The sequence below is a fragment of the Rhinolophus sinicus genome, chromosome 3 (assembly GCF_057876585.1).
Source record: "Rhinolophus sinicus isolate RSI-liver-muscle chromosome 3, RSI-T2T, whole genome shotgun sequence".
Classification (NCBI taxonomy): domain Eukaryota; kingdom Metazoa; phylum Chordata; class Mammalia; order Chiroptera; family Rhinolophidae; genus Rhinolophus; species Rhinolophus sinicus.
The window spans coordinates 183,539,851-183,564,135 of NC_142503.1; the positions used below are offsets into that span (position 1 = coordinate 183,539,851).

Consider the following 24,285-nt stretch of genomic DNA (forward strand, 5'->3'; position numbering starts at 1 on the left):
ACGATAAGTAAGAGTTAAATAGTCTTAGAATTTCAGGGTCAATATTCATTGCGCAAACATGTATTGAATACATAGTAATTTCCCTTTATTTCATTAACATGTATTTGTCTCACCAGCAAGGATTTAAAGTGGCTGAACCTATTATATTCCAAGCTTTTTGCTAAGTACTGGAAACAAAAAATAAGATACATTCCTTGCCTTCATAGATCACATTTCTTGGGAATGTGAATTTCTAGGGAAATAAACTCCTGCCTTCACCCACTCACTGGATTTGAATAGAAACTACTCTCATTTCAAATAAAAAATATTTTACATAAAAAATGTTCTCAAGGGTTATGAGCCCTGCCAATAATGCAGGAAGGTAGAGAAGAGTGATAGAACCAAATAAAAAACAAAAACAAAAACAAAAAAAACCCACTGTCCAGAATAATATTTAATATAAGTGAAATGCAAAATGTTTACAAGAGTGGCAAAGGGGATTTCCTCATATTCTCTTGTTTGACATGTCATAATGAGTACTTTTCTAATCCTCTTACTATGAAGTCACAAAGTAAGCCACTAGGCTCAAAAGAAAGTACAGCTGTTGATATGTGACATCTGATTAATGTTCTAATAGAAATACTATGCACTGGTAAAATGAATTAACTTTTACTATTTTCACATTACTGATAACACAGACAAGGATTATTTGTGACCACACACACAAAATCCAGCGTGACAGACTTAGAATCTGCACATGAGAAAGGTAATTTACCCAATTGTGTTTTGTATGTAGGCTATTAAGGGCTGAAAACATATAGTGTTACATTCTCTAACCCCTAAACGCTACGCATAATCAGTTTCTCCAAGACAGTAGAAGGAAAACACATTTGATGAAATCAAGGTGGTAAGTGTTTCAAGATTAATAATAATTTGCTTGCTGAATGCATGGATAGCATGAAAGGGATATTCCAAACCCTTGGTTTAAAAAAAAACCAAAACACGTCCAAGTGAAAGCATGAAGACAGTGAGAGTTAACCAAGGGGGAGGCAGGTGAGGGGTGGTGGGGGTGTCCAAGAAGTAGTATACATGATGCTAGCAGGCGAGGCAGAGATCTTGAGAGGTTGTCCAGATGCTAATCTTCAATAAGAAAGGTACCAGAATGACCTTCGCTTTGCCAGCTCTTCAATTCATCTCGGTGTTTCAATGAGGAATCTCATATGCCTTTAGTACAATAGGGGAAGGGCTAGGCCTTGGAGCCCTCAGTTGATGAAGACCTCTGGGGGACCCCACTGTATTTCAAAGAGCATGAAAAACCACTTATCAAAGAAAAAAGTAACTAGAGTTAGAGAGTACTGTTACTACTGAGACTAAACCTACATGGAGAAGGGATCTTGGTAGTCATCCAGCTCCAATCCACTGTAAGAGACCTTTGCACAGCATCTGGAATAGATGACTATTTTGACTTTGGGCATTTGCAGCAGCAGGAAATTTTACTGCTTGAGTCTATCCCTCTTTAAAACAACTCTTATTAGAAAACATTTTCTTATATTGAAGCAAACATCTGTCATTTATAAAAGTCCCCTTTGTTCCTATGTTTGCCCCGTGAAGCTACACAGAATAAATCTAATTCTTCTCCGTTTTTAGAGCTCAACAGAAATTTCAATGCAGCTCTCATACCATTTTCTCTTTTTCTGCACTCCCTTTCCAGCTGTACCTTGTGTTCTTCACGGGATCTATTCCCCTGTTCCTTATTTAATCAGACCCTTCACAACTCTGGCCACCAGCCTCTGGACACAATCAATTTATTAATGTCTCTCTTAACACATGGTACCCAGAATGGAACCCAACCCTCCATCCAGATGTAGACTTACCAGTGCAACATGCAGGGCTCCCTGGATTTCTAATACCACAGTTTGAATGCATTACCTTGGTGAATAGCCACGATACACTCCTGATTCAAAATTGACCTTCTATTTCCTGAAGAAAATGCTTCTTCTACATGAACTTCTGTGAAACCAGGACTTTCTACCACCCTTCCCATCAACACACACATATAAACACACACCTCCACAAATACACACATACGTACACCACTCTACACTTAGAAGGTTGCATTTTAAAAAAAACTCAGACTGTAGTTTCTCATTAATGCCTACTCAATTTCATCCTTTTAGTTTCAGTCTTATGCTTACGTATTTCAAAAAACTGTAATGATTTCTATAGCCTAGTGTCAGTACATAGTTAGAATTTAATGAATATTCATCGAATAACTTAATCCTGAATCTGCCAGTCAATAGACGGGATACATGTCTTTCTGTGTCATCTACAAATCTGCTAAGCGTGCTTTCCATCCTCTGATTCAATTTACATAGCGAAATAGAAAGGCAGATAGAAGCTGCCTTTAAATTACTGAGCAGGTGTCCCCTTTGGGATGGCTGATGTAGTTCCTTGTATAGTAGAAAACACCCAAGTACAAATAAGAAGCAGAGGTCTAGAACGTAAGCAGGAAGGGATGAAGGGAAAGTAGAGTGCTTGTCCCAGACTCTTGGAATCAGGGGTCAATGTTCCCAACATTAGAAAAACATGGCTTTCCCCCATCTCTACCCTAGAGTCTTCTGCCTTTTAGATCTATTACAATTCTGTGATTATTAAACCCTGAATTTCTGGGAAAAGGTCATATAAGCTTAGCTTTGACACAGCTTTAATCATCTTTTCTGCATACACTTCCTGTAAAGTTTGAGTTAAAGAGACATGCACTGTCAATTGGCTGTGAGGTATAAAAAGAGCTCCCAAATGCCCCTGACAAACGCCTGAGGTATTCCACATAGATATATAGGTATACATCCATTTGTTTCAGGAATCAGAAATGGCCTATCTTTTTCAGTGTGAATTTGGGAATTCACTAGGATAGGAGCTCTCTCCTAAATTGAGTATAATTTTACCACTAATGTCTCTTTTCTCCAGAATGAAGAAAAATAAGCTCAAATTTGCTTTCCCTTCAACAGCCACCCTTTGCAGAATATGGGGCTAATCGTAGAGATCCTATTGTGCCTTTTTTCCACTGTCAATTGTGACTCACAGTGGTAAACCCTGTGACTGAAACCTTAGAGAGATGGAAAAAGCATTTCCATCAACACAGCCTAGAACCAAGAGAGAAATGCCTTGAAAACTACTACTGCATAGTGTGACTATTTTAAGAATGGAGACACCTATGAAAGGACCAGTAGCCCCAAAGAAGAAATTTGTTTTGTTCCTTTTCTGAACCTTTTCTAAAAGGAGTGACAAAGATGGGTTCTTAATTAATTAACTTCTCAAGACGGTGTTTTCCAGAATCTCATGTAAGTGACATAAGACCATCAGAAGGAAACCATGCCAACACCAAAGTAGGAGGCTCTTTTCCTGACTCTGGGAACCACAACAAGCCACACCCAAGTGCTATGAGCTAAGCAGTGCGGAGAGAAGGAGGCATAATTAACAAGCTCCAAAAGGTACTTCCAGCTCGATCAGAGCCTCTCCAAAGCAACCACCTCAGGGTTTCCTGTTAAAATGCAGATAACCACAAACAGGAAGATCCAGTGCACTGTTCCCAAGGTGGAGGAGTCATGGCAGGTACTGACTTGAACTTCAGCTATTCGGGAAGACATCCTATGGGGACTCCGGTCAGGCCCCTGCAGTAGGGCCTCATCACTGGACCCCACACTCCTTGGGAGTTTCCATTTCATCGCCTTCAAAATCTGGCTTCAAACTCTTTTTCTGCTCAATCTCCACCTGCCAAGAATAAAAGTTGGAGAGAAATATCAGAAAGAAAAGTATCTCAAGAAATAAACAAACGAAGAGAATACCTCAGTAGGTATAGGTTCTTTGTTAATGTTTTGGGCTTTAGCCACCCTGGAGTCATTGGCCCTACGTGTATTACGATTCTCTCTTTGCACGTTCTCTTTGCTTGGTCTCGAATTCCCTCTCCCTCATAGCCCACCTGGAAAATTCTTACTCTTTGCCTTGCGCAGTGGCTCAAAAATCACCTCTACTATGAAGCTATTCTTGACTTGTTAGGTAGAGTTAGGTGCCCCCCCTCCATATTCCCATGGTACCTGGCACACACAACACACGCTCCATAGGAGAGGGGCTGGCCCTATTCACTACTGTAGCCCAGTAATGTAGGCTCACAGCAGACAATGACAAGGTTTATTAAATGAATGAATTCCTTTGCCTTTGGTTGTTGACACTCTCCATTACATTTGCTCTTTAAAAAGTCTCCCAACTGGTAAGTATTGCAGTGGTTACAGTTCTACCTATATGTTCTGCAAAATACTGTAACTGTATATAAAGGGATTAATCAATTAATCTTGCCTTGAAAGTGACACACTTCAACTGAAACCTTTTGTATGTCAGGCAGGGAATGTTTCTAGAAGGGAGTTTCATAATTAAAGCTGTTGCCCGCAACAACACTTTGGATGTTCATGACACGGGAAACAATTCCAGACAGAAGAGTCCACCAGGGTCATATTTGAGGAAAGTGCTATTTTTTTTCTGGCCACAAGATGGAGGATTTGTTCTTTTTGGTAGATCACACAACTAAGGAAGCAATTAGACAAAAAAATCATCGTATAAATCTAAGGCTATTATTAAGAATAGAAAATTATTAAACTACTTCACAAAATCCTTCTTCGGTAACCTCCATTTTCCATCTTTGGCATTTAATCTCCTTTTGAACTTCTAACTCCTCAGGATATAATCACTGCTCAGGTCAGTACACTCCAGTTCAGTTTCCTCCTTGCACAGCCCTAATCCAATTACAGTTATGAAAGCTGGTTTGGCTTTTGAGTTTTGACCTGTTACAGCCCAGTGACCAGGTCATCTGTGTCCTAACTTTACTCAGATCCACTCCATCAACTTCTGTAACTGAAATAATATGCTTTGGGTTAGCTGTTTCTGACACTCCCTTCCACTTACTTCTATGATTACTACTCTGCAACACTCTTATGAATGAGCAGCAATAATCCCTTTACCCCATTACTCATGTTTATTGTTGCTGTTCATGATGATTGAAACACATTATATTCTCCTCTTTCATCACCTTCTTTTTCCCCCCAACCTTTCTCTTGCCCACTAGAGAGATTATTCATTTAAATCAGGGCAGACTCATTCAAGGCTATGTACAATGGTGAACCTCCTCCAAGGCAGGCACTGCTAAAAGGAATGAGAGGGGGAGAGGGTACAGGGGTGAACAGATGGGTTTGGACACGTTTGCCAGGTGCCTCCCCGGGCTACCTTGTAGCTGTAGTGTGCGGAGTAATTCACCCACTTCCTGATGTCAGTCTTATCCTCCACGGAGATGGATCTTACAGCAGCTTTCGAGGCAGAAGTTGTGGGCATGCTGAACTCGACATTCACGTGACTGGCAAATCTGGAAGGCACTTCCTGGTCAGAGCCAAGTTCAAGGTGGCAGAAGAAACAGTGTGGGTGACCAGAAGCTACGAAACAAAGACGAAGAAGCTAGAGATCAGGTTCTTTGGGGAGAAGGTGGAAGATGAGCCACCGCAGTAACAAATAAGGCCTGGAAGTCTTTCAGAGGTTTCAACACTGAGCAGAGGATTTACCTCAGCAGAAATCACACTACATGTGCCGGAGACCCTTCGATATAACACTATCTGATTATATCAATAGTAGCCTGGTATCTTAGCAATCAAAACCATGGCCTGAGAAACAGAGGCTATTCTGCCAGCTCAGGTCTGAGTGATATGTGAACACAGCACAAATACTAAGAAATAGGGGCTATAGATTAGCAGAAAGGAATGAAAGAGATCAGCACTTAGCACCTAATAAAACATCAGTGACAGCCACCTAGAGCGAAATCATTGATTTCCTTTGAAAGATGAATTGAATTTTCTTAATAGCATTTCATATTTAAAAAAGAAAATGTGTTTGGCATGCTTGTAAGGGTGAAGGCATGAATCAACGACAAAGCCCACAAAAAAGGCACATTTTTATTAGGGAATAATAGGGTCCACTGGAGAGCACACAGACTAAAGTCAGGATAGCTGGGTCTGACTTCCAGCTCTCCTGCTAAGTGGCAGAGTCCCCACACCTAAGTCCTTTATTCTCTTCAGGCCTCAATTCCTCATCTGTAAAGTGGGGGAGTTGGAAGGTGGTAGGAAAGTATGGCCTGGAAAATGCCAAGCATAGTCCCTTCCTGTTCTTTAATTCTATAAATCTACAACTAGTTCTACTATACTTTGATGGCAAACTGAAGGTTTGATTTTCATTTGAGAATTCTGAGATATTTGAGGGAAAAGAGTCAGAGCTTATTTCTGAGACGATAACTGTCGTCATCATTCATCTGATGTAGGATCCATCTGTTGAGCACACTGTACCAGCAACTGTGCTAAATGCTTCATGCAGATTCTCTCACTGCCTCTTCATAACAATCTCTTGAGGTCATAGTATTACATTATACGAGAAAGTGGCAGAGCTAAGAACTGAACCCAGCAGTGACTCCAAATTGTTTTAACCACGTCACCTGAGTCTCCAAGCTGCAAGACCAGGTTTGCAGGGGGATGAGGGCTGCAGACAGTCAGCTGTAAGAAGCCCCGTATAGCAACTCTCTGTGGATAAACAATGTTACATGACTTTGATTTCATTATGTATCTGAAGCAGCCTTTAGTTATCTGAATTTTCCCAAATAAACAATTTCAATTTCCTTTATTGGTCTGGGCAGGAATTTTTAATCTCAGAGAATGAGGCCGTACACACCCTCTCTCCAAGGAAAACATTACAGAGTGAAGTATTTGTTTTGCTGTGTTTCACGTATGTGAGATATTTCAATGGTTATTTCTAATGAGTAATACTCAGGGAAATTAATTGAAAATTTGCACTGGTTTTAGAAAAGGAATTTAAATAAGATACATATAATAGTAAAAATGACATTTTTTGAAAATGAATCCATTCAATTTTTTTAAAATCGTGTACCATAGATATAATTATATAGCCGTTATATATTGAATAGTTATTACAGGCCAGAGACTACTAAACACTTAAAAGCATTGTCTAATTTCATTCTTAATGAGCTGGGTATTAATAACCCTATTTTATAGATGAGGAAAATGAGATTTCTGAGAGGTTTAAGGAAATTGCCTGAGGGCACACAGCCATTAAATTGTACGGCTGGGAATAAAACTCAGATCTGACTGACACCAAATTATGTCCCAAACTCCTCTCAATGTACTGCTATAAATTTAGATCAGTACAAAGTATATAAAGGAGTTTCTTAATTTAATTCAATAGCAAGGTGAACAACAGTTTTACCTAATTATCCTTATTTACACATTGTTGGCATATTGAGAAAGCAGCATTCTTTCTTGATTCCCAGCATTAGTTAATGGACGTGTAGGGCTGGTGGACAGACAGAGAAGTGCAATTTTGAAAATGAGTAGAGTTTAATTTATGGTAATCAGCCCACATGTTATGTCATCTTCCTTAATGAAGTTGAGAAAATTTAGCATTAAAATTCAGATTTCTGTTTTCCATAAAAGAAAGCTACCTATGAGGACAGAATGTTTTGTTTCATGGCAGATGATCTGGAAAAGCAACAGCACTGATGCTTTGTTCTGGTGCCTTCTAGGCTTAAGAAAAACTCCTGAAATTAGGATGGGCAGGGTCCTGGTAGAAAACAAAGAGATGGGGACTATACATGCACAGAGCTGGGCTGGACCCTGCTGGCAGGAGCCTTGCTGGAATCCAATGGCAGCTTGTTAGTCTTTTGGTGGCTGGAAATGGGATAAAGCAGCTGTGGCTGCAGGCTTGAGAGGCCAGCAAAGCCAGAGGAGCAAACCTGCAGACCCATCCTGCCTATGGTGTGACCGCCCTGCCTGCTGGGGGCTAGGGATGCAGCGCCATCGCAGGTGGGAATCGCCATGCAGAGTTTCGGGCCTCCTTCACAATGCAGGTGTGAGCATTGTGGAAAATAATCTGTAAACGGCACCTTCACAAGACTGTCTGATGACCAAGACAGAAGAGCTCCGAAAAGGTATAATTACCAATAGATCATCATCAATTCTCTGGTTTCATGGATGGAGCACTGGATGGGGGCGGCAGGGGCTGGGCACAGTGAGTACCCCCAGCAATGGTAAATCTCTGTTCTCGTATTTCAAGTTTGTGTCTAATTGGTGTCATCTACTAAGAGGCAGCTGCGGTATTGCGAAAAGGATGTGGCTTTGTAACTTCAGATGAGTCATGTCACTTCCTGGTCCTTAATTTTCTCATATGTAGAAAGAAAAGGTTTGAGTACGTTATCCCCAAATGCCCCTTCTAGCTTGAAAAATCCAATAGTTCTACGTTAAGTTATCTGAATCCATGCTTAGTATACTTAAGAGCTAAAAATTCCAATATACATAAACCTGAGGCCATATCTTTTCCCATGTCAAGTGTCTAGCAGGTCAAACAGTAATTTTCTCCCTGTCACCTCTGTTCTCTTCCCCAGGGCTCTTTCTTCCATCAGATGGGCCTTGCGGATGAGGTAGAAATCACTGTGCTATCACCCCAGAAAATATATTGCTGTTTAAGGGGAAATGAATTAGCAAGCACAGCTAGGAAGACTTTGCTTGAAAAATTCTGTCATTTTAGAAATAGAGCGTGGCAAATCCAGCCTCAGACACAGAGGTCCAATTGTCTCTCGAATGTGCACCACTACACCCAGCGTCTGATTCAGAGTGCCTGGTGTGTGTCCACTGCTTGGAACGCCTGGAGAGCGGACCAGATCATACTGCCTCTTGCCATCACATCATATTACACTTAGAGTATGAAAACACAGCCTCTCCACACTCAGAACAGGAAATGAAGACTCTGAACACACTGTTAGGATTTAATATTGAGAATGGAAAGAAGAATATCTGCATCAGAGGAAGAAATTTCAAACAAGAGTTTTGCCAAACCTTATTCTCTTTGCTCAGCTAACATATCCACTTTTGCCAACAGATGAGCCAAGTTTCTTATAAACAAGGAGAAGTGGTTTAAAAGATCAAAGGATTGCGGGCTTACTGACTGCCATTGGGGTCACCCAGACTTACTGCGATAAATAAGGCTGCTGGAGCTGCTTTGATTACTTCCTAGTTTTGTCCTTTCACCAAGTCTCACTGGACTTATGAGGAAAGTCATTGCATTCTGGGCTCACTCAAGCACAAAAGCACCCCTGATAGCTGTGAGCAGTCCAGCCAGGGCTGGCTAAGCTTTCTTTCTTTCTTTAAATCAAACATTCCTTCCTTCACTTTTTGTCTGATGGACTTTCAGATGTTTTGGAACTTCACATCCTGGCTAGGTCAGAGGCCATCTCTCCTCTTTCCCATCCCCAGATTCCAACTCTGAGTTCAAGATACTGTGAGTGACAGGCCTGCCATAGGGTGGCTGGAATTATAAATCTGCTCCTCACCTGTATTGTACATATGATTCGCCATAAACTGGCCTTTTTACCTACACCAAGGGCATAGTTGAAAAGATGTCTCTTCAGAATCCAGAAGCCTTCTACTAGGATCTGAAAATGGATAGCTTCCAGCACCACAGATCATACTTTAGTGGGTCAGAAAGGAATATCAATTTATAAGCTGTCCTGGAAAGCTGTTTAGCAGCTCAGCTGAAGAGAATAATGCAGTTTTATGGAAGAAATGTGATAGTTAAGGGGGTAAAAAGATGGCCGTGAACTGGGTCATCCCTGTTTGTTACTTACATCACTCAAATACTTTTGCTTTTATGGTTCCCCCACTCCCCCCATCACCATTCCCATCACACAACAAAACTCAGCACTTCGGAGGGGAATAATAATAGCACGTGGCACTCTGATCCCAGCTCGCTGGCAACTGTGTGGTGGTTTTCACAGACGGGAAGTCTCTACCTACCTGAGTTTTTATCGGGCAATCGGTTTATCCTCCATACAATGGAGTTAAAGGCATGTTCATACTTGGCAGTTCCCAGAGTTACCCTCATGACAGGCTCAGAGCCAGATACACTAGTGGAGCCGAAACTGGCCCCCCGGTTCACTTTGGCTTTCAGAGACTTTTCTCCCAGGACGCTATCCCTGCGGAAGTTTTTCACCCACTCACTGGGCACAGGGTAGCGAACCATCACATTCTCACAGGGAACCTGAGTGAGAGGGTCACAGTTAGAGGAGAAGCCGGTGGACATCCTTAGCCAGCTCTGCACCTCCACCTCTGCCCCATTGATGCTTGCTGCCGTCCTGAGCGTGAAAGGCAAGGTCTTCTCAGCAAATACCGTCCTGAACCGCATCAGCTCAAAGCGGCACGCATCCAAAGGGTTGAACAGAATAACCCGTGAGTTGTTGAATACATCCTCGTCCACACAGCCATGAAAACGGCACTCATGGAGCTTGATCCACTTTGTGGTGGTGGTCGGCATGATGTCTTGCCGGGAAACGATTTCGTTCCCTTTGATGAGGACATCATTGAGGCCCAAGCGGCATTCCGCAAGCCCAGACAGGAAACTCAGAATGTGGATCCGTGTCAAGATGTGGTGCTGGAGAATCCGGCTGTCTCCTCTGCTCACAATGCCAGAGAATTCATCTCTGACATCCACTGTAATCTCCTCCTCAAGGTAGTTCAAGCCGACCGTGCTCAATTCCATCGACAACACCGGCAGATCCATGAGCTTGTTCTGAACTGCACGGATGAAGCTCAGGAAATCATCGTAATTGGTGGTGCCCAGCTTAATCACTTGCTCCCTCTCTGCTGTGTGGGCAACAGCAGGTTTGGGCTGGTATTTCTTCTTCTCCTTGTAGGTGACACGGTCTATCCGCAAGCTGTGGATCCTGCCATTCTCATCGTAGTTTTGGAGTCGGGGTTCAGAAATCTCGTGGCAGATCTCCAGCTTAAACTCACGGAATGGTTTTTCTAAGCCCTGTTCATAATACAGCTGCAGGTAACCACTGTCTGTCAGTTTGATGTAGATGGGTCCCCAGTGCCTGGAGGACATGATGTTTTTCTTCTCAGGGATCCTTAGCATCATTGGCCACCCATTCCTGGGCCGGGACAGTGCTGAAGCAGGCGGGTGGTCGTCCAGTTCAATCCAGCCTACTGGGTCATCATCCGTTAGTGTCGCATTACCTAAGTGATCAGGGTCATCAATTTGGAGTTGTTTGAGTTTTTCAACAGCATCAGAGTGTGACTGGTTTTTGCTTGAGTCATCAAAACTGATGGCATCCTGGTAGATGACAACAAGAGAATCTCTTTGGCTTTTGCCTGTGGTGCTGGAAATGGAATTGTTTTGGGAACGCCTCTCCTGCTCCTCAAAGAAAGCGCTGAAAGGGTTGATAGGGGAGGGTTGTACATCCTGTAGAGTCTCATTCAGGAAAGGATTGGTTGCCCTCCATGGTGGAGCTTCAGTTATGGAAGGCGGATGGTTTAAGGAGGAAATGTCCAGCTTCTGAGCTTTGGAGAAATTCACTAAAGTGCTCTTGGGACGTTCCCTCTTCTTAAATGACCCAGTTGAGTTATAAGGTACATCTGGGATCACAGATGCACTAGGTGGTGTGTTTGCCTTCAGGGGAGAGGTGATGGGTGGCAAAGGGCAGCTGACTTCATTGTCATCAAAAGTGACCCAGCTAGGGAAATGAGCAGGGGTCACCGGAGTGGCAGGGTGTCCATTCATGGCTGGACTGCTGGCCTGCCAGCTGATGGCCTCCATCTCTACCTCTTCATCTTCCTGGAGTGAGGAAGAATTATCTAAAAGGAAAAGAAGAACATATGAGGGCTGCTATTCGGGCCTTTGGAGGTATGGGAAACTGAGGTAAGAAATTTACTGAATTTATTAGAATTTTAGCTGAAATCCAGTAAATTCCAAAGCAGCTCATTACCTGTCTCAAATGCTTAGTTTGGGCACAGATCTCATAATTCTGTAATAAACACACTAGAGGGGCCATATATAAACGACAGTAAGAATGCAAACCAGTCTATTGATACACAAGTACTGGTAGAGTCAAGGTCCCTTGCAATTTAACTCTTATACATTCTCCCTTTACTTTATAATGTTCGTGGAATAGATGTTTTCTTTACTCTGCCCTAAAGAATGTAGCCTTAATTTTTAAACATTGAAAACCACTTCATACACAAAATGATATACAGCTGATCTCACTGAATAAAACAAGTTATCTGCTCCAAGTAATAATATGATTGCAAATAATGTAACTGGAGGGATTTTTCCCCCCAAATGTAATCAATAAATAGTAAGACAAAATGTTAACATCCTTAATATGAAATAAGTTCATGTAAGTGAATAAGAAAAATACAAAAACTCCAATAGAAATACAGGCAAAGGACATTAACAGACAACTTAGGGCAAAGCAACTAAAAATGTCTAATAAGCATGTGAAAAATGTCCAATCTCAAGAGAATAAGGGTGCTATGATATGAACAGTAAACAGAACTTTAATGGGACTGTAAATTGCTACAAAGTCTCTGAAAGTGGCCTGGCAAGTATTAATGATCTTACAAATGTTCATAAACAATGACTTAAGGAAATAAATCCAACTTGTGAACCAAGTTTTGGGTGAATGTTAAGAAATTGAGGTACACAATAGAATAATACCCAGCTACTTAAATGTTTACAAGTATTCAGTAACATGAGAAAATGTTCATGATATAATGTCTTCTATTTTCTCTAAGATACCTTTCTATCTTGGGGTTTATTTACTTTAAGGGAAAAAAAAGTTATTATAAACAAAACTCCACCCTAGCAGAGCATTCAAGGAAAGAGCTATAGGACTTGAGTTTTCATGTGGGAGAGATTTAAATCTTCTCAGTAGCATAAAAACCCTGTGTGTGTCTGCTGGGGTTGTGGGAAGGGAGTGGAATATGCGGCCGTTAGCAAGGAGGAGTGGATTCTGATGAAGGAATAGAACAGAAAACAAATCTGTATCTGGCATGGAGTAGAAACTCACTAAGTTTGTTGACTGAATGTGTAAGAACAGAAACTTTGCTTTGGGGCAGTTCTTCCACTCTCTGTCTCTGGAGCAATGTGTTCGGATATCACCATTTCATGCACTGTTTTCACTGCCAGAATTTGGAATCAAAGAGAAACAGATACTCAAATGCTTCAGTTTTCTGACAACCTTGGTAAACTTTCATGAATGTTACATCTAACCATACCAAATCAGCAGTGCCACACATAATTGCAAATATAATTACACGTGGATAGAACGGCAGGCTTGTCATTCATCTTTCCAAATATATTTGTTCAAACAAATAGCAATTCTCTCTACTAAAAAACATCAGTTTCAAAAACGTTGGTTGAATACATGAGCATACATACATATCCACAACAATTCCAGAAATACAATGAGCAAAACGTACTTTCTATATGTATAGCACCACAAAAGGATTTCAAAGCATTTTAAAATTAAAGATGACATTGTCATTCAAATTAATCATTAATCCACTGTGGTGGATTTATTTCTGGAAAATAAAGGAAAAAGGGTCAGAAACAACCTAGGTTTGTAGGATTTATATTTTATGTATTACCACTACTATATTATTATTACTGTTGTTGTTGTGAAGATGATGATCATGATGATGGTAATGATGATGAAGGCTAAAGGGAACAATGTGGCCCTGAGTAAAACATAGTCACTTCCTTGGAACGGTAACTGATCTTCCTTAGAGAACTGGAAAAGGGGCGTATCTTACAATGCATCCATTTCTAATGAAGGTTCTCTGTAGAGTTTTTGTACTGTCGCCTTCCCACCCAGTCTGGTAGTGTATCAGGGACATCCTTTTTGCCTTAGAGCTTATCACCACTCCCCAGTTTAAAACAAGCTCGAGGCCTCTTCCTTTAAAGGTGGCTCTCTGCCAAAACTGTCAAAGGATTCCCTTCTGTTGGGAATCTTGTCCCCAAAATAGCATTTCTCATCTTCCTCTCCCGAGTCAAAACAGAAGGAAAATAAATAAATTAGTAAATAAAGGCCTTTGTCTCCACTGAAGATAATTTTCTTACAATAAATATTTTTTTAAACCAAGTTATTTAAAATCACACCAAGTCCTAGATAGTTTTAAAGCATTAGACTCACAATTAAGAAGGGTATTTATACTTGGAGGGGAATTTTAAAAAATTAATTACTAGAGATTCTATATTCTTTTTGATAGGCATTAAAAAGTATCAGAAGACTTAGTTACAAAATTTTCTCCCTTTTGGCAATTCATGTCTCGTGATTACAACCTGTCTTAAAGAAAAAAAAAAAATCCATCCCGGGGGCGGCCAAGATGGCTCAGTTGGTTAGAGCACAAGCTCTGAACAACAAGGTTGCCAGTTCAATTCCTGTGTGGGATGGTGGGCTGCGTCCCTGCAACTAAGATTAAAAATGGCGACTGGACTTGGAGCTGAGCTGTGCCCTCCACAATGAGATTGAAGGACAATGACTTAGAGCTGATGGGCTCTGGAGAAACACACTGTTCCCCAATATTCCCCAATAAAAATTAAAATAAAAAATCCATACTTTGGGATGGTAGTGGATTATAGTTCAAATCTCTGAAAATGAGAATTTGTTTTTCTATTAAATCACTTATAAATAAAAAATATCGTAATAAAGACACTTTACGGATAAAAAGCAAAAGTGGTCCATAGTTCACATGAAAATAAAGCCTTTTTTTTTTTTTTGTGAAGATAGAGAATTGAAACATCCCCCCCTTTTTTCAATTAGTTTTAGGTGCACAAAACAACATAATGATTAGACATTTATACCCCTCACAGTGATAACCCCACAAAGTCTACTACCCATCTGATATCATATATAGCTGTTACAATAACATTGACTATATTCCCTATGCTGTACTTTATATCCTGTGACCATATACATATTTGTGTGTGTGTGTATATATATATATAATCATAGTTGACATTAAATATTATATTAGTTTCAGGTGTACAGTGCAGAAGTTAGGCATTTATATAATCTATGAAGTGATCCCTCCGATAAGTCCAGTACCCATCTGACACCCTACGTAATCTTTACAACATTTTTTATTATATTCCCCATACTGTATTTGACATCCCCATGACTACCAATTTGTAAGATAAAGCATTTCTTGAGGTGAACCCAAGGACTGCCAAATACTACTTTAAAAAACTTATCCTTTATTAACATTGACTTCCTTTCTTGTGAGCTCTTATTTTGCATTATTTATCAATGACTGAAAAACATCTTCAATTGTTTTTAACAAAGGTTAGGTTATATATTAAAGTTTTTTCTTTGGAACTTTCACATATAAAAAATAACATCTATATGGAAAATTGGGGGGAGAAAATATTTGCATCACATATGATAAAAACTTAATGTACTTAATATGTAATGACAGTGTATACTTAATAAAAATGGGTACACTTTCACAAAATATTGGATGAGAACAGACAATTTACTAATGAAGAAATGTAAATGTCCAATAACTATTTGAAATAAAGTTTAACCTTCTAAAACAATAAATACAATTCTCCATAGGTCATAGAGACAAAGAGATAAAAAAGAATAATATTCATTATTGGTGACAGGTAAATTTACACTCTGATAAAAGAATCTTTCTAGAGGTCAATTTGAAATTTTCTATAAAAGTCTCAAAAAAACGTGACCTAAGAATTCTACTTATAGGAGTCTATTCTAAGGAAAGAACAAGACAGGCATACAACTATGTATAGAGTGGTACGTTTATCATAGCAATGTTTTGTCACAGAACAATTGGAATGACCTAAATGCCCAATAATGGGAGACCGGTCATATCAAAAAAATTGTGACACCCTTAAAATGGAATCCCACGGAGCTCTGAAGACAAAGCTATTGATGCATGTTTATTCACATGGAAGCTGATCATGATACACTATATTGTTGACTGAATAATAACAAGCGCCTACAATCTGGTGTCAGATTGCCTGGGTTTCCATTCCGTATCTGCAGCTTATTAGCCATGTGACTTTGGGCAAGTTGTTTAATTTATCTGCATCTCACTTTTTCCATTTATGAAATTGGGAAAATATTAAATCCTACCTGACAGGATTACTGGGAAAATTTAATACAGATATTAGCAGAATTGTGCCTGGCAAATAATAAATGTTCAGGAGATGTTAGCTGCTATTATCCTTACTGCTATTACTGCTACTGCTAGAATGATACATTTCCATGATATAATGTATTTACATATTAAAAAGCTTTGGAATATAACAACGTTTTGATGTGAAAAACAAATGTCTCATGTTGGGTAAGAAATGATTACAAAATTTTTAATCTGTATTCTTTCTTTAAAAAAATTCTGTATTGCTTACAAATAAAGAAATAATGAAAGGTCTTAGTATATCTTTATTACTCCTACTAATTAACTTTAGAGAAAGAAAACAAACAGCTTAGCTGTAGTGCATGTTGATAAAGCATCAGTTAGATCTTTCCTAAGACACTTATGACTGGTGTGGCTGATAAGAGAAATAATGAGGGGGTTAAAAAAAAAAAAAGGCAGGAAATTTCTCCAGTAAGAAATAGGCAAAAACTAATTATCTTCAGAACAAAATGAACTATCACCCACAATTCCATTTTATTGACTTATTAAAACAAAACCCCAAACGAAAATCAAGCCATTATTTTAATTACTCTCTCGTCTACTTGCTACCTCCAAATGGCTTTTATTATATTGGGCTGCTGCCAAGCAAAAGCCATGTATAAAGATTAAGTTCTCCTGCTACACCACAGGATGATTTTCAGTACCTGCGAGCTTCCTACTTAGTGTCTAAAGAGAAATGGTGGATTCTTTTAATGTTAAACCACAATCTATTTTAAATTCCCAAAAGATTAAATAATGATTATAATGGTAATAAAAGCCACCAAATTGAAGAAAAAGTAAGCACTATGGGGAAAAATGTAAGAGTTTTTATGATATTTTGAACATAGCAGATATTCTGCTATCTTCTTCTTCCATTTGTTAACCCAATTTGTTAACGAAATGACAAATGCAAAAAATCTTCTTAAGAGTTGTTCATTCGAAATGGAACTACCTTATGACCCAGCAATTCCACTCCTAGGTATCTATCCGGAGAAATCCAAAACTCTAATTCGAAAAAATTTATGTACTCCTATGTTTATTTATTGCAGCACTATACACAATAGCCAAGACATGGAAACAACTGAAATGCCCATCGGTAGACGACTGGATTAAGAAACTGTGGTGCATTTATACAATGGAGTATTATGCAGCCATAAAGAAGAATGAAATTTTACCATTTGCCACAATATGGATGGACCTAGAGAACATTATGTTAAGTGAAATAAGTCAGACAGAGAAAGACAAATACCATATGATCTCACTTATATGTGGAATCTAAAGAAAAGAATAAATGAATGAACTAATGAGAAACAGTCTCAGAGACATAGAGGAAAAACTGAGGGTTGCTAGATGGGAGTGGGGGTTGGGGATAAGGGGGAAGGTGAGGGGATTAGAGAGCACAATCAGTAACCACAATATTGCCATGGGGATATGAAAGTCAATTTGGGGAATGTAATCAATAATGTTGTAAAGATTTTGTAGGGTATCTGATGGACACTTGTCTCATTAGGGAGACCACCTCAGGGATGATGTAGATGCCTGGTCACTGCACTGTACACCTGAAGCTGAAGCTGAACAATAATGAATGTCAACTACAATTTTATATATATATATATATATATATATATATATATATATATATATATATATATATTTACAAGAAGCGGAGTACAGCATCAGGAATAGACAGTGGAAATGTAATGGCTGTGTGCGATGTCAGAGGGGTAGTAGATTGGGGAGGGGGGTTATCACTGTGTGAGGGATATAAATGATAAAGGTCTAACTCAGGGGTGTCAAAACTGCGGCCCGCGGGCCAACTGCTGCCTGCAATCCATTGTTAATTGGCCCGCAGCAAATTCCAAAAATATATTTAGTTTACTTAAATAAACCAGGTGAGGCAATACGTACTTCACCTCGAGAGAGTGGCCCGGCTGTTTGTGTATTTCACCGCATATGGCCCTTGGTAAAAAACGTTGAAAAAAGTTTGGACACCCCTGGTCTAACTATTACATTGTTCGGTACACCTGAAACTAATTTAAAAAAAGACTTGTTCATTCAAATTCATTAGCAGTGGCAAGAACAAATATTCTTAGATCAGTTTTCTCAGCATAAGATAGCAGTTACTGTTACAAGAGCATATGCTTACAACTGTATAACCAGCCTCAGATACACAGTAGGCACTTAAATATGTGTGGAGTGATCTGTAAAGTGAAAAGAGGAACAAAGATCACAACATTTTGGGATATGAAGAGATTTTAGAAATAATAAAACTTTGCCCCTTCATTTTGCTGAGAAGCCTGAGGCTCAGTGAGATTAAGTAAACTCCCCAAGGTGACATTAAAAATCAAGTCCTACTTTTTCCACTAACTCTGGTTATTTTCTTGAGGCTTGTTCACTAAGCTAAAATCTGGTTAATTTTTCCCATTACTTTTGCGATTGGCAAGAGTTATCTTGATATACAACTTTCTAGGAACACTGTTCAGTGGGGAAAAGAAGTCGACTAAACAAGGATTAACATCCATTTATACAGAGAAGCTTTTGGGCCTAAGTCAGGTGATGTCATCCCTGATATGTGAATGTGTATGGCTGAAAGGAGTTAGTCATCTGAACTTTATCAAGGGAGCTTCTAACTTGGATAAAATACACTGGGACCTACTTATTCATCATAATACACTGATAAAAAGAAGAGCCAAAGGGTCTGAATGTATTCATCTGTCCTAGCACTGTCCTGGAGAGAGGATGCTTTGATGCTGGTAAAGTTATACGGTCAGAGATCTCCCCAAAGAAGCCAATCCATCAAACTACGATTACCACTTACCACTACTTGATAGAATCCCTATCAAGAACAGTTGACACCCCATTCCAAGCCAACCAAGGAGAAATGAACAAAGAGGGGTTCCTACAGCCTGGGCTCTTTGGGGTGGACCATCAAACTCTTCTATAGGGTGACAAGAAGTGGAAAGGTCTCTTTTGGTTTAGGAGCTTAGATGAGAAGGAGGAACATCCAGAAGTTACTGTAAAAGGAACATATAGTCGGGGCAAGAGGAGAAAAGGGGTTTTCATCCTGACTCTGAGTTGAGCATAGTTTTTATGCTCAGGAAGTGCCAGGCTGGGGACCAAGAAAAGGACTGCGTGGAGGAGCATTGGGCAAGTTCCCAGAAATAGTGGCAGGCCTCCAGTGCCCACGCCATTACTGTGACCATGACAGGTGACTCATCAGGACTGCCTGTCCCACTGCCACAGTGAAGGTGTCATTCCTGTGTGTGCCTCTACGTACTCACTCACTATTCACCTGGTTACCATGTGAGGATACACCCCAGCAATAACCCAGGATGCTTGTAAGATCCAAGGAACCCTTGGACGCCTAAGGGGGTGGGGAAGTTCTTGGAATTTAGTGAAGGACTAAGGGTGAATCAGTATATCCTAAGGTAGGGTTTCGAGGGGACTGAACACTGCTGTGACATTTGGTCAGAGATCTCAGTTGCTAAGAGCCTCATCACTTTTGGGTGAGCAGGTGAAATCCAGTTTCAGGCTGTGTAAGATAACGCCCAAGTCCTGGAACTTCCAAGGGAGGTAAAGACACACCTCACTACCTTTACTTCACTGCAGTAGTTAGAGACAGAGAAAATAACCTGGTTTACTAAGCTTTAGGGTGCACCCAAGGATTAGGGCTTGATGATCCTCCTGGTTATGTTGGGGGGTAACCAGAAAACAGCTATGCCACAGAGAGGATGTCACAGTGACCAAATGAAGTGAACCAAGAAGTTTCAGTCTCACTGATGGCTCTGCCATCTCCCTCTCTACTCCCTTCAACACATGGGTCTACTTTTGACTGACACTAATGTCCTCCTGATCAGTGTACGCCCCTGCGGAGCTGAAACTCACCATCCTGTTTACATATCCTTGTAAGTCTGACAGCCACTGCACGGCTGCCTGCATCACGGGCAGGGACCCATGCCCACTTCTTCTGGGAGTGGAGCTTAGATGTCTCATCAGTCTCACCTGCCTGGAAGTGTCTTATCCTAATGGGCTTATATCCTCGAAGCACACACAGCAATGTCTTCTTACCCTTCATAGTCCCCAAACAGTGACATAGTAGAGCCGGTCTACTGTGGACCACATTCAAAGTCTGATCATTTTGAACCTCAGTGATGGGAACTGCTACTTCTCCAAAAATTCTGCAAATTTGGTCAGGGGGCTCATGGTAAGGGCAAAGAGAGAATTTGGGGGGCTCTCGCACATATGCTTGTGTACACGTGTATTGGGGATGAGAAGAGCAGGTGTTCTGAGTCTGTATCAAGCCTGCTTAGCTTCCATTTGTTAACTTTGCTAGATTATAATACAGCTTCCAGGAAACATTGAAAAAGCCTGTTGGGTACAGGGGGTATAATCAGTTGGGCTACAAGTATAGAAAGGTGAAGAGCAAATCCGACCAGCTGAAAGAATCTCTACAAATGATTACCTTTCACCTGTATTTCTCAAAGCTCATTGCTCTTTATATGGATTTTCCAGAAATAACAACAAAATAACCAAACAGCTTCTATATGCAGTAAGCCACCTCTTTCAATTGAACTTGGAGTTGGTAATTTGATTTCATTTCAGTTCTCGTCCAGCTCCCTTTTAGTTACCAAGATCAAATGAGACAGTTTTACAGAGTAACAGTAGATGCAAGTTATAAGCTGTAAACATTAAATTAAGATAATCTCCTAGCATGACAATAGATTTATTCTAGCAGGTAGGCAGAGATCCATTTGTACTCCTGAACCCCTCAAATTTTTCAGAAACCTCCTAAAGTAGGTAACCTACAGGCAAACACAGAGTAAAAAACTATTTCCAGATGATTCACACACTCAGTACTTGTCCTGACTTGCTATAGAACCCACAGCATTCAGCATATATATACCAGTGTCTCCTGGGTGGATAGCAGACCCTTTAGGGAAAGGCTAGCTTCACTGCGGCTTATACTGATGCTGGATTGAGTTCCTGGCCCCATGTTGGTCTCCATGCCTGTTTTGTGCCACCACAGGCTATAGAGGGTCACGCCTGGGCTCTGGGGTCAGACTGACCTGGCTCTGCCATTAGAAAACTGAGATCTTGAGAACATTACTTAACTCTCTCTAAACCTCATTATTTCTCAATTCTTAAGGTGAATAATACTTACTTTATAGGGTTACTGTGAGGATAAATGAGATCATTAACGGACATTGAATTTAACTGGCCCAGTGTGTAATAAACATTAGCTATCACAAAAAATATGTAAATATTATTATTTCAGTCTTCTTAAGGAAGCAGAAGAGAGGGGAGGGGAGGCAGTGGGGAGAGACAATGCCTTTGAAGTTCTAGTGTCAGTCTGATGGAGAGAGAAGGAGAGGAAGGAGAAGAGTGGAAGGAAGGGAAAGGGGATGGAGAGAAAGAGAAGGATGTTTGCTTTAGGTTATGATTTCATGAGTCCAAGTATTTCCACAATTATTGCAGAGCTAAATCCCCAAAGGCTGGGGAATTACAGGGATATAAGAGTGTGCATTCAAAAAGCATTGTGACTATAACAAAGCAGCACTAGAATCTACCACATAAGGGGACTGTTAAATCGTGAGTTCACTTGGGTCAAGACAGAACACCCAACTTTCTATTATCCCTCTGGTCCTAAGAATTGCCTTTGTGATTGTGGGGCAGGACTAAGATGTTTTCGTATTCCAGACAAGTAGTCCCCAAGGTGGGGGAGCACACCCAAGTTGGTATATGGGATGAGCCGCTTGGGTTTTGGAAGAAACTAGCAGTACTTCTCGTTTTATTCACTTTTTAACCCATCCTTTAAACATTGCTAATTTTTGTTTATATGTTATAAAACATTTACTGAAATACCTACTATGTTTGTAACTTATAAGTAAATTTATAATATAGATAGCATATTTACAAATAAACATACAAATATTAGAGGCTCATAATCAAAGCTTTAGAAAAACACGACCAAATATTTAGAGGAAACTGGTTGAGTGCACTAGGCATATTTCAAATACTTAGCATGGGTACACACACACACACACACACACACACACACACACAGAAATCACCCCTTCCTTGCCCTTTTAAGAGTGGGCCATTGTAACCAGAAAAACGGCCTTGGTTGTCAGTCCAAAGGGAAAGGTATGTTGGCAAATAAGGATTTACTTACTATTCCCTTAAACTCTGGTATTATTTGGGCAATAATTCAGTCTTTATGCCCCAGCTCCCTGGTGGCCATGCTAACAAATCATCTCAGGCTTTCCCTGTTGCCTGGAATCTAGCTAAACTTGACATCAGCACTAGCCCTCCTTGATTTCTAGAAAGTTTTAAAACCAGTCTTTGAATTCTGCAGAAATTATGAAACTGACCTAAACAAATACCTGTTCAGTTGCTGCCAGAGCCTGAGATTACGTGACCTATCAGAACACCAGTCTTTTCACATCCCTTTCTTGGCATTACTCTTGGTGCCCAATGACTACATAGCAATGATAGAAAAGGGAATGTCTGTGAGGTCTTGAGCCATGCCAGCATCGTCACTAGCTTTATAGCAGGTGTCTTTTTTTTAAATTGGGGAATATTGGGGAACAGTGTGTTTCTCCAGGGCTCATCAGCTACAAGTTGTTCTCCAATCTAGTTGTGGAGGTCACAGCTCAGCTCCAAGTCCAGTTTCCATTTTCAATCTTAGCTGCAGGGGGTGCAGCCCACCATCCCATGTGGGAATTGAACCGGCAACCCTGTTGTTGAGAGCTCGTGCTCTAACCAACTGAGCCTTCCGGCCACCCTATCACAAGTGTCTTCTGAATCCAATGTTTTAAATCTCCTGTTGTTCATGTAATGGGTTGAGACAGTTCCTTTTGCTTTCACTAAAGTCAGCCCACATGGCTCAGAGGGGAAGGACAAAGTCAATATGGCGAATGATATGGAGGGAAGGAATATCGTTTTACCTGCTCTTCTCCTGCTACTTCGGGTAACACCTTCACAACTGAACTTTCCCCCTCTCATTCAAGTCTTCATGGACTGTTAATCAAGATGTAGATGATGCATATGACCCAAGCAAAGCCAGATTCTTGCTGGAAATCTTGAACGGTCTGGGTCTGACTCCAGCACAGGAAAACGGTGGGACCTGAGTTATTCAGATGGAGGCGCCTGAAGATGCTGCATATTAAGTCCATGCTCACTTGAGCCGTCAGACTGCCAGGTTTCCTGACCATCTGTGGGAGGTGGCAAGGATGGCCACAGATTTTCCTTTCTCTAGCCATGCTCTTGGGCAGTGCCCTCTCACACTGACTTTGAGCTAGAGCATGCGATTTGCTTTACTCAAGATCACATACATCTAAATCAGAAACTTGAAAAGTGCTTGTGCAGTGGGGCGTCCCCTCTTTTGCTGTACTTGGAACCCAGGGACCATCATGTCTGCAGGGGGATGAGTGACCATGTGGAGGAGAAGCGAGACATCTAGTCAACCAGGCAATGACTGCAGACCCATGAGTGAGCCCCTAAGGAGATCAGCTCTGCCTAGCACGGACTGGGAAGTGCGCATGCTTGCCCAGAGTGCTGACTTGCAGAATCTTGAGCTAAACAGATCATTATGGGGGGGGGGGGGGGACTAATTTTCAGGGTGGTTTGTATGTAACACGGTACAACCTGATACACCAACTTCCTGAAGCCTGAGTTTTCAGCTTTGTTTCTGATTAGTGAATTACCACATCCTTAGAATAAATACCTTTTGCTTCAAGTTAGTCAAGTTGGTTTCTGTTGCTTATAGCAGCCAGGCAAGAGGCAGATGAGATGATCTTTGAAGGAACCATAGGCAGATATAAGTTCCTCGAACCTTCCAAACTTGTCTGGCTATTGAGCAAAATCTGTTTTATTATTCCTCTCTACTCTCTTGCTCTTTTCATAAGGAAGTAGAACGGTATTCTTATTGATTAAATAATACAAGACACATACTTCAAACACTGTAAGTTTGGAGGGAAGGAATTTTAAGACTCTTTTCCAAAGAACTGCCATCTTTGACCTGGGTTGCCCTTGGCATTAAAAGGTGGAAATGAATAGGCCCTGCTGCAGTGTAAAATGGTCAAGAATGTAGACTGCAGCTCCAAGCTGGTTCATATTCTGGCTGCTCCACGTACCAGCTATGTGACCTGGGGCAAGTTACTTAAATGCACTAGGTCTCAACTGTAAAATGCAGATAACAATATGTACCTCTTAAGCTGTGGTGAGGACG

General features: G+C 40.6%; 1 protein-coding gene across 4 annotated transcripts in view; it reads right to left on the reverse strand.

Annotated features, from left to right (window-relative positions):
• Positions 1 to 415: 415 nt before the first annotated feature.
• The window catches only part of STON2 (stonin 2), a 127,173-nt gene continuing 103,303 nt past the window's right edge, over positions 416 to 24,285 (reverse strand). For all 4 annotated transcript variants that reach the window (XM_074327088.2, XM_074327087.2, XM_074327085.2 and 1 more), the window contains 3 exons: positions 9,870 to 11,708; positions 5,254 to 5,456; positions 416 to 3,750 (listed from right to left, as the gene is read on the reverse strand). In XM_074327088.2, the coding sequence (XP_074183189.1) occupies positions 3,667 to 3,750; positions 5,254 to 5,456; positions 9,870 to 11,708 (2,126 nt within the window). In that variant the 3' untranslated portion in view covers positions 416 to 3,666. The remainder of the gene's footprint in view (positions 3,751 to 5,253; positions 5,457 to 9,869; positions 11,709 to 24,285) is intronic.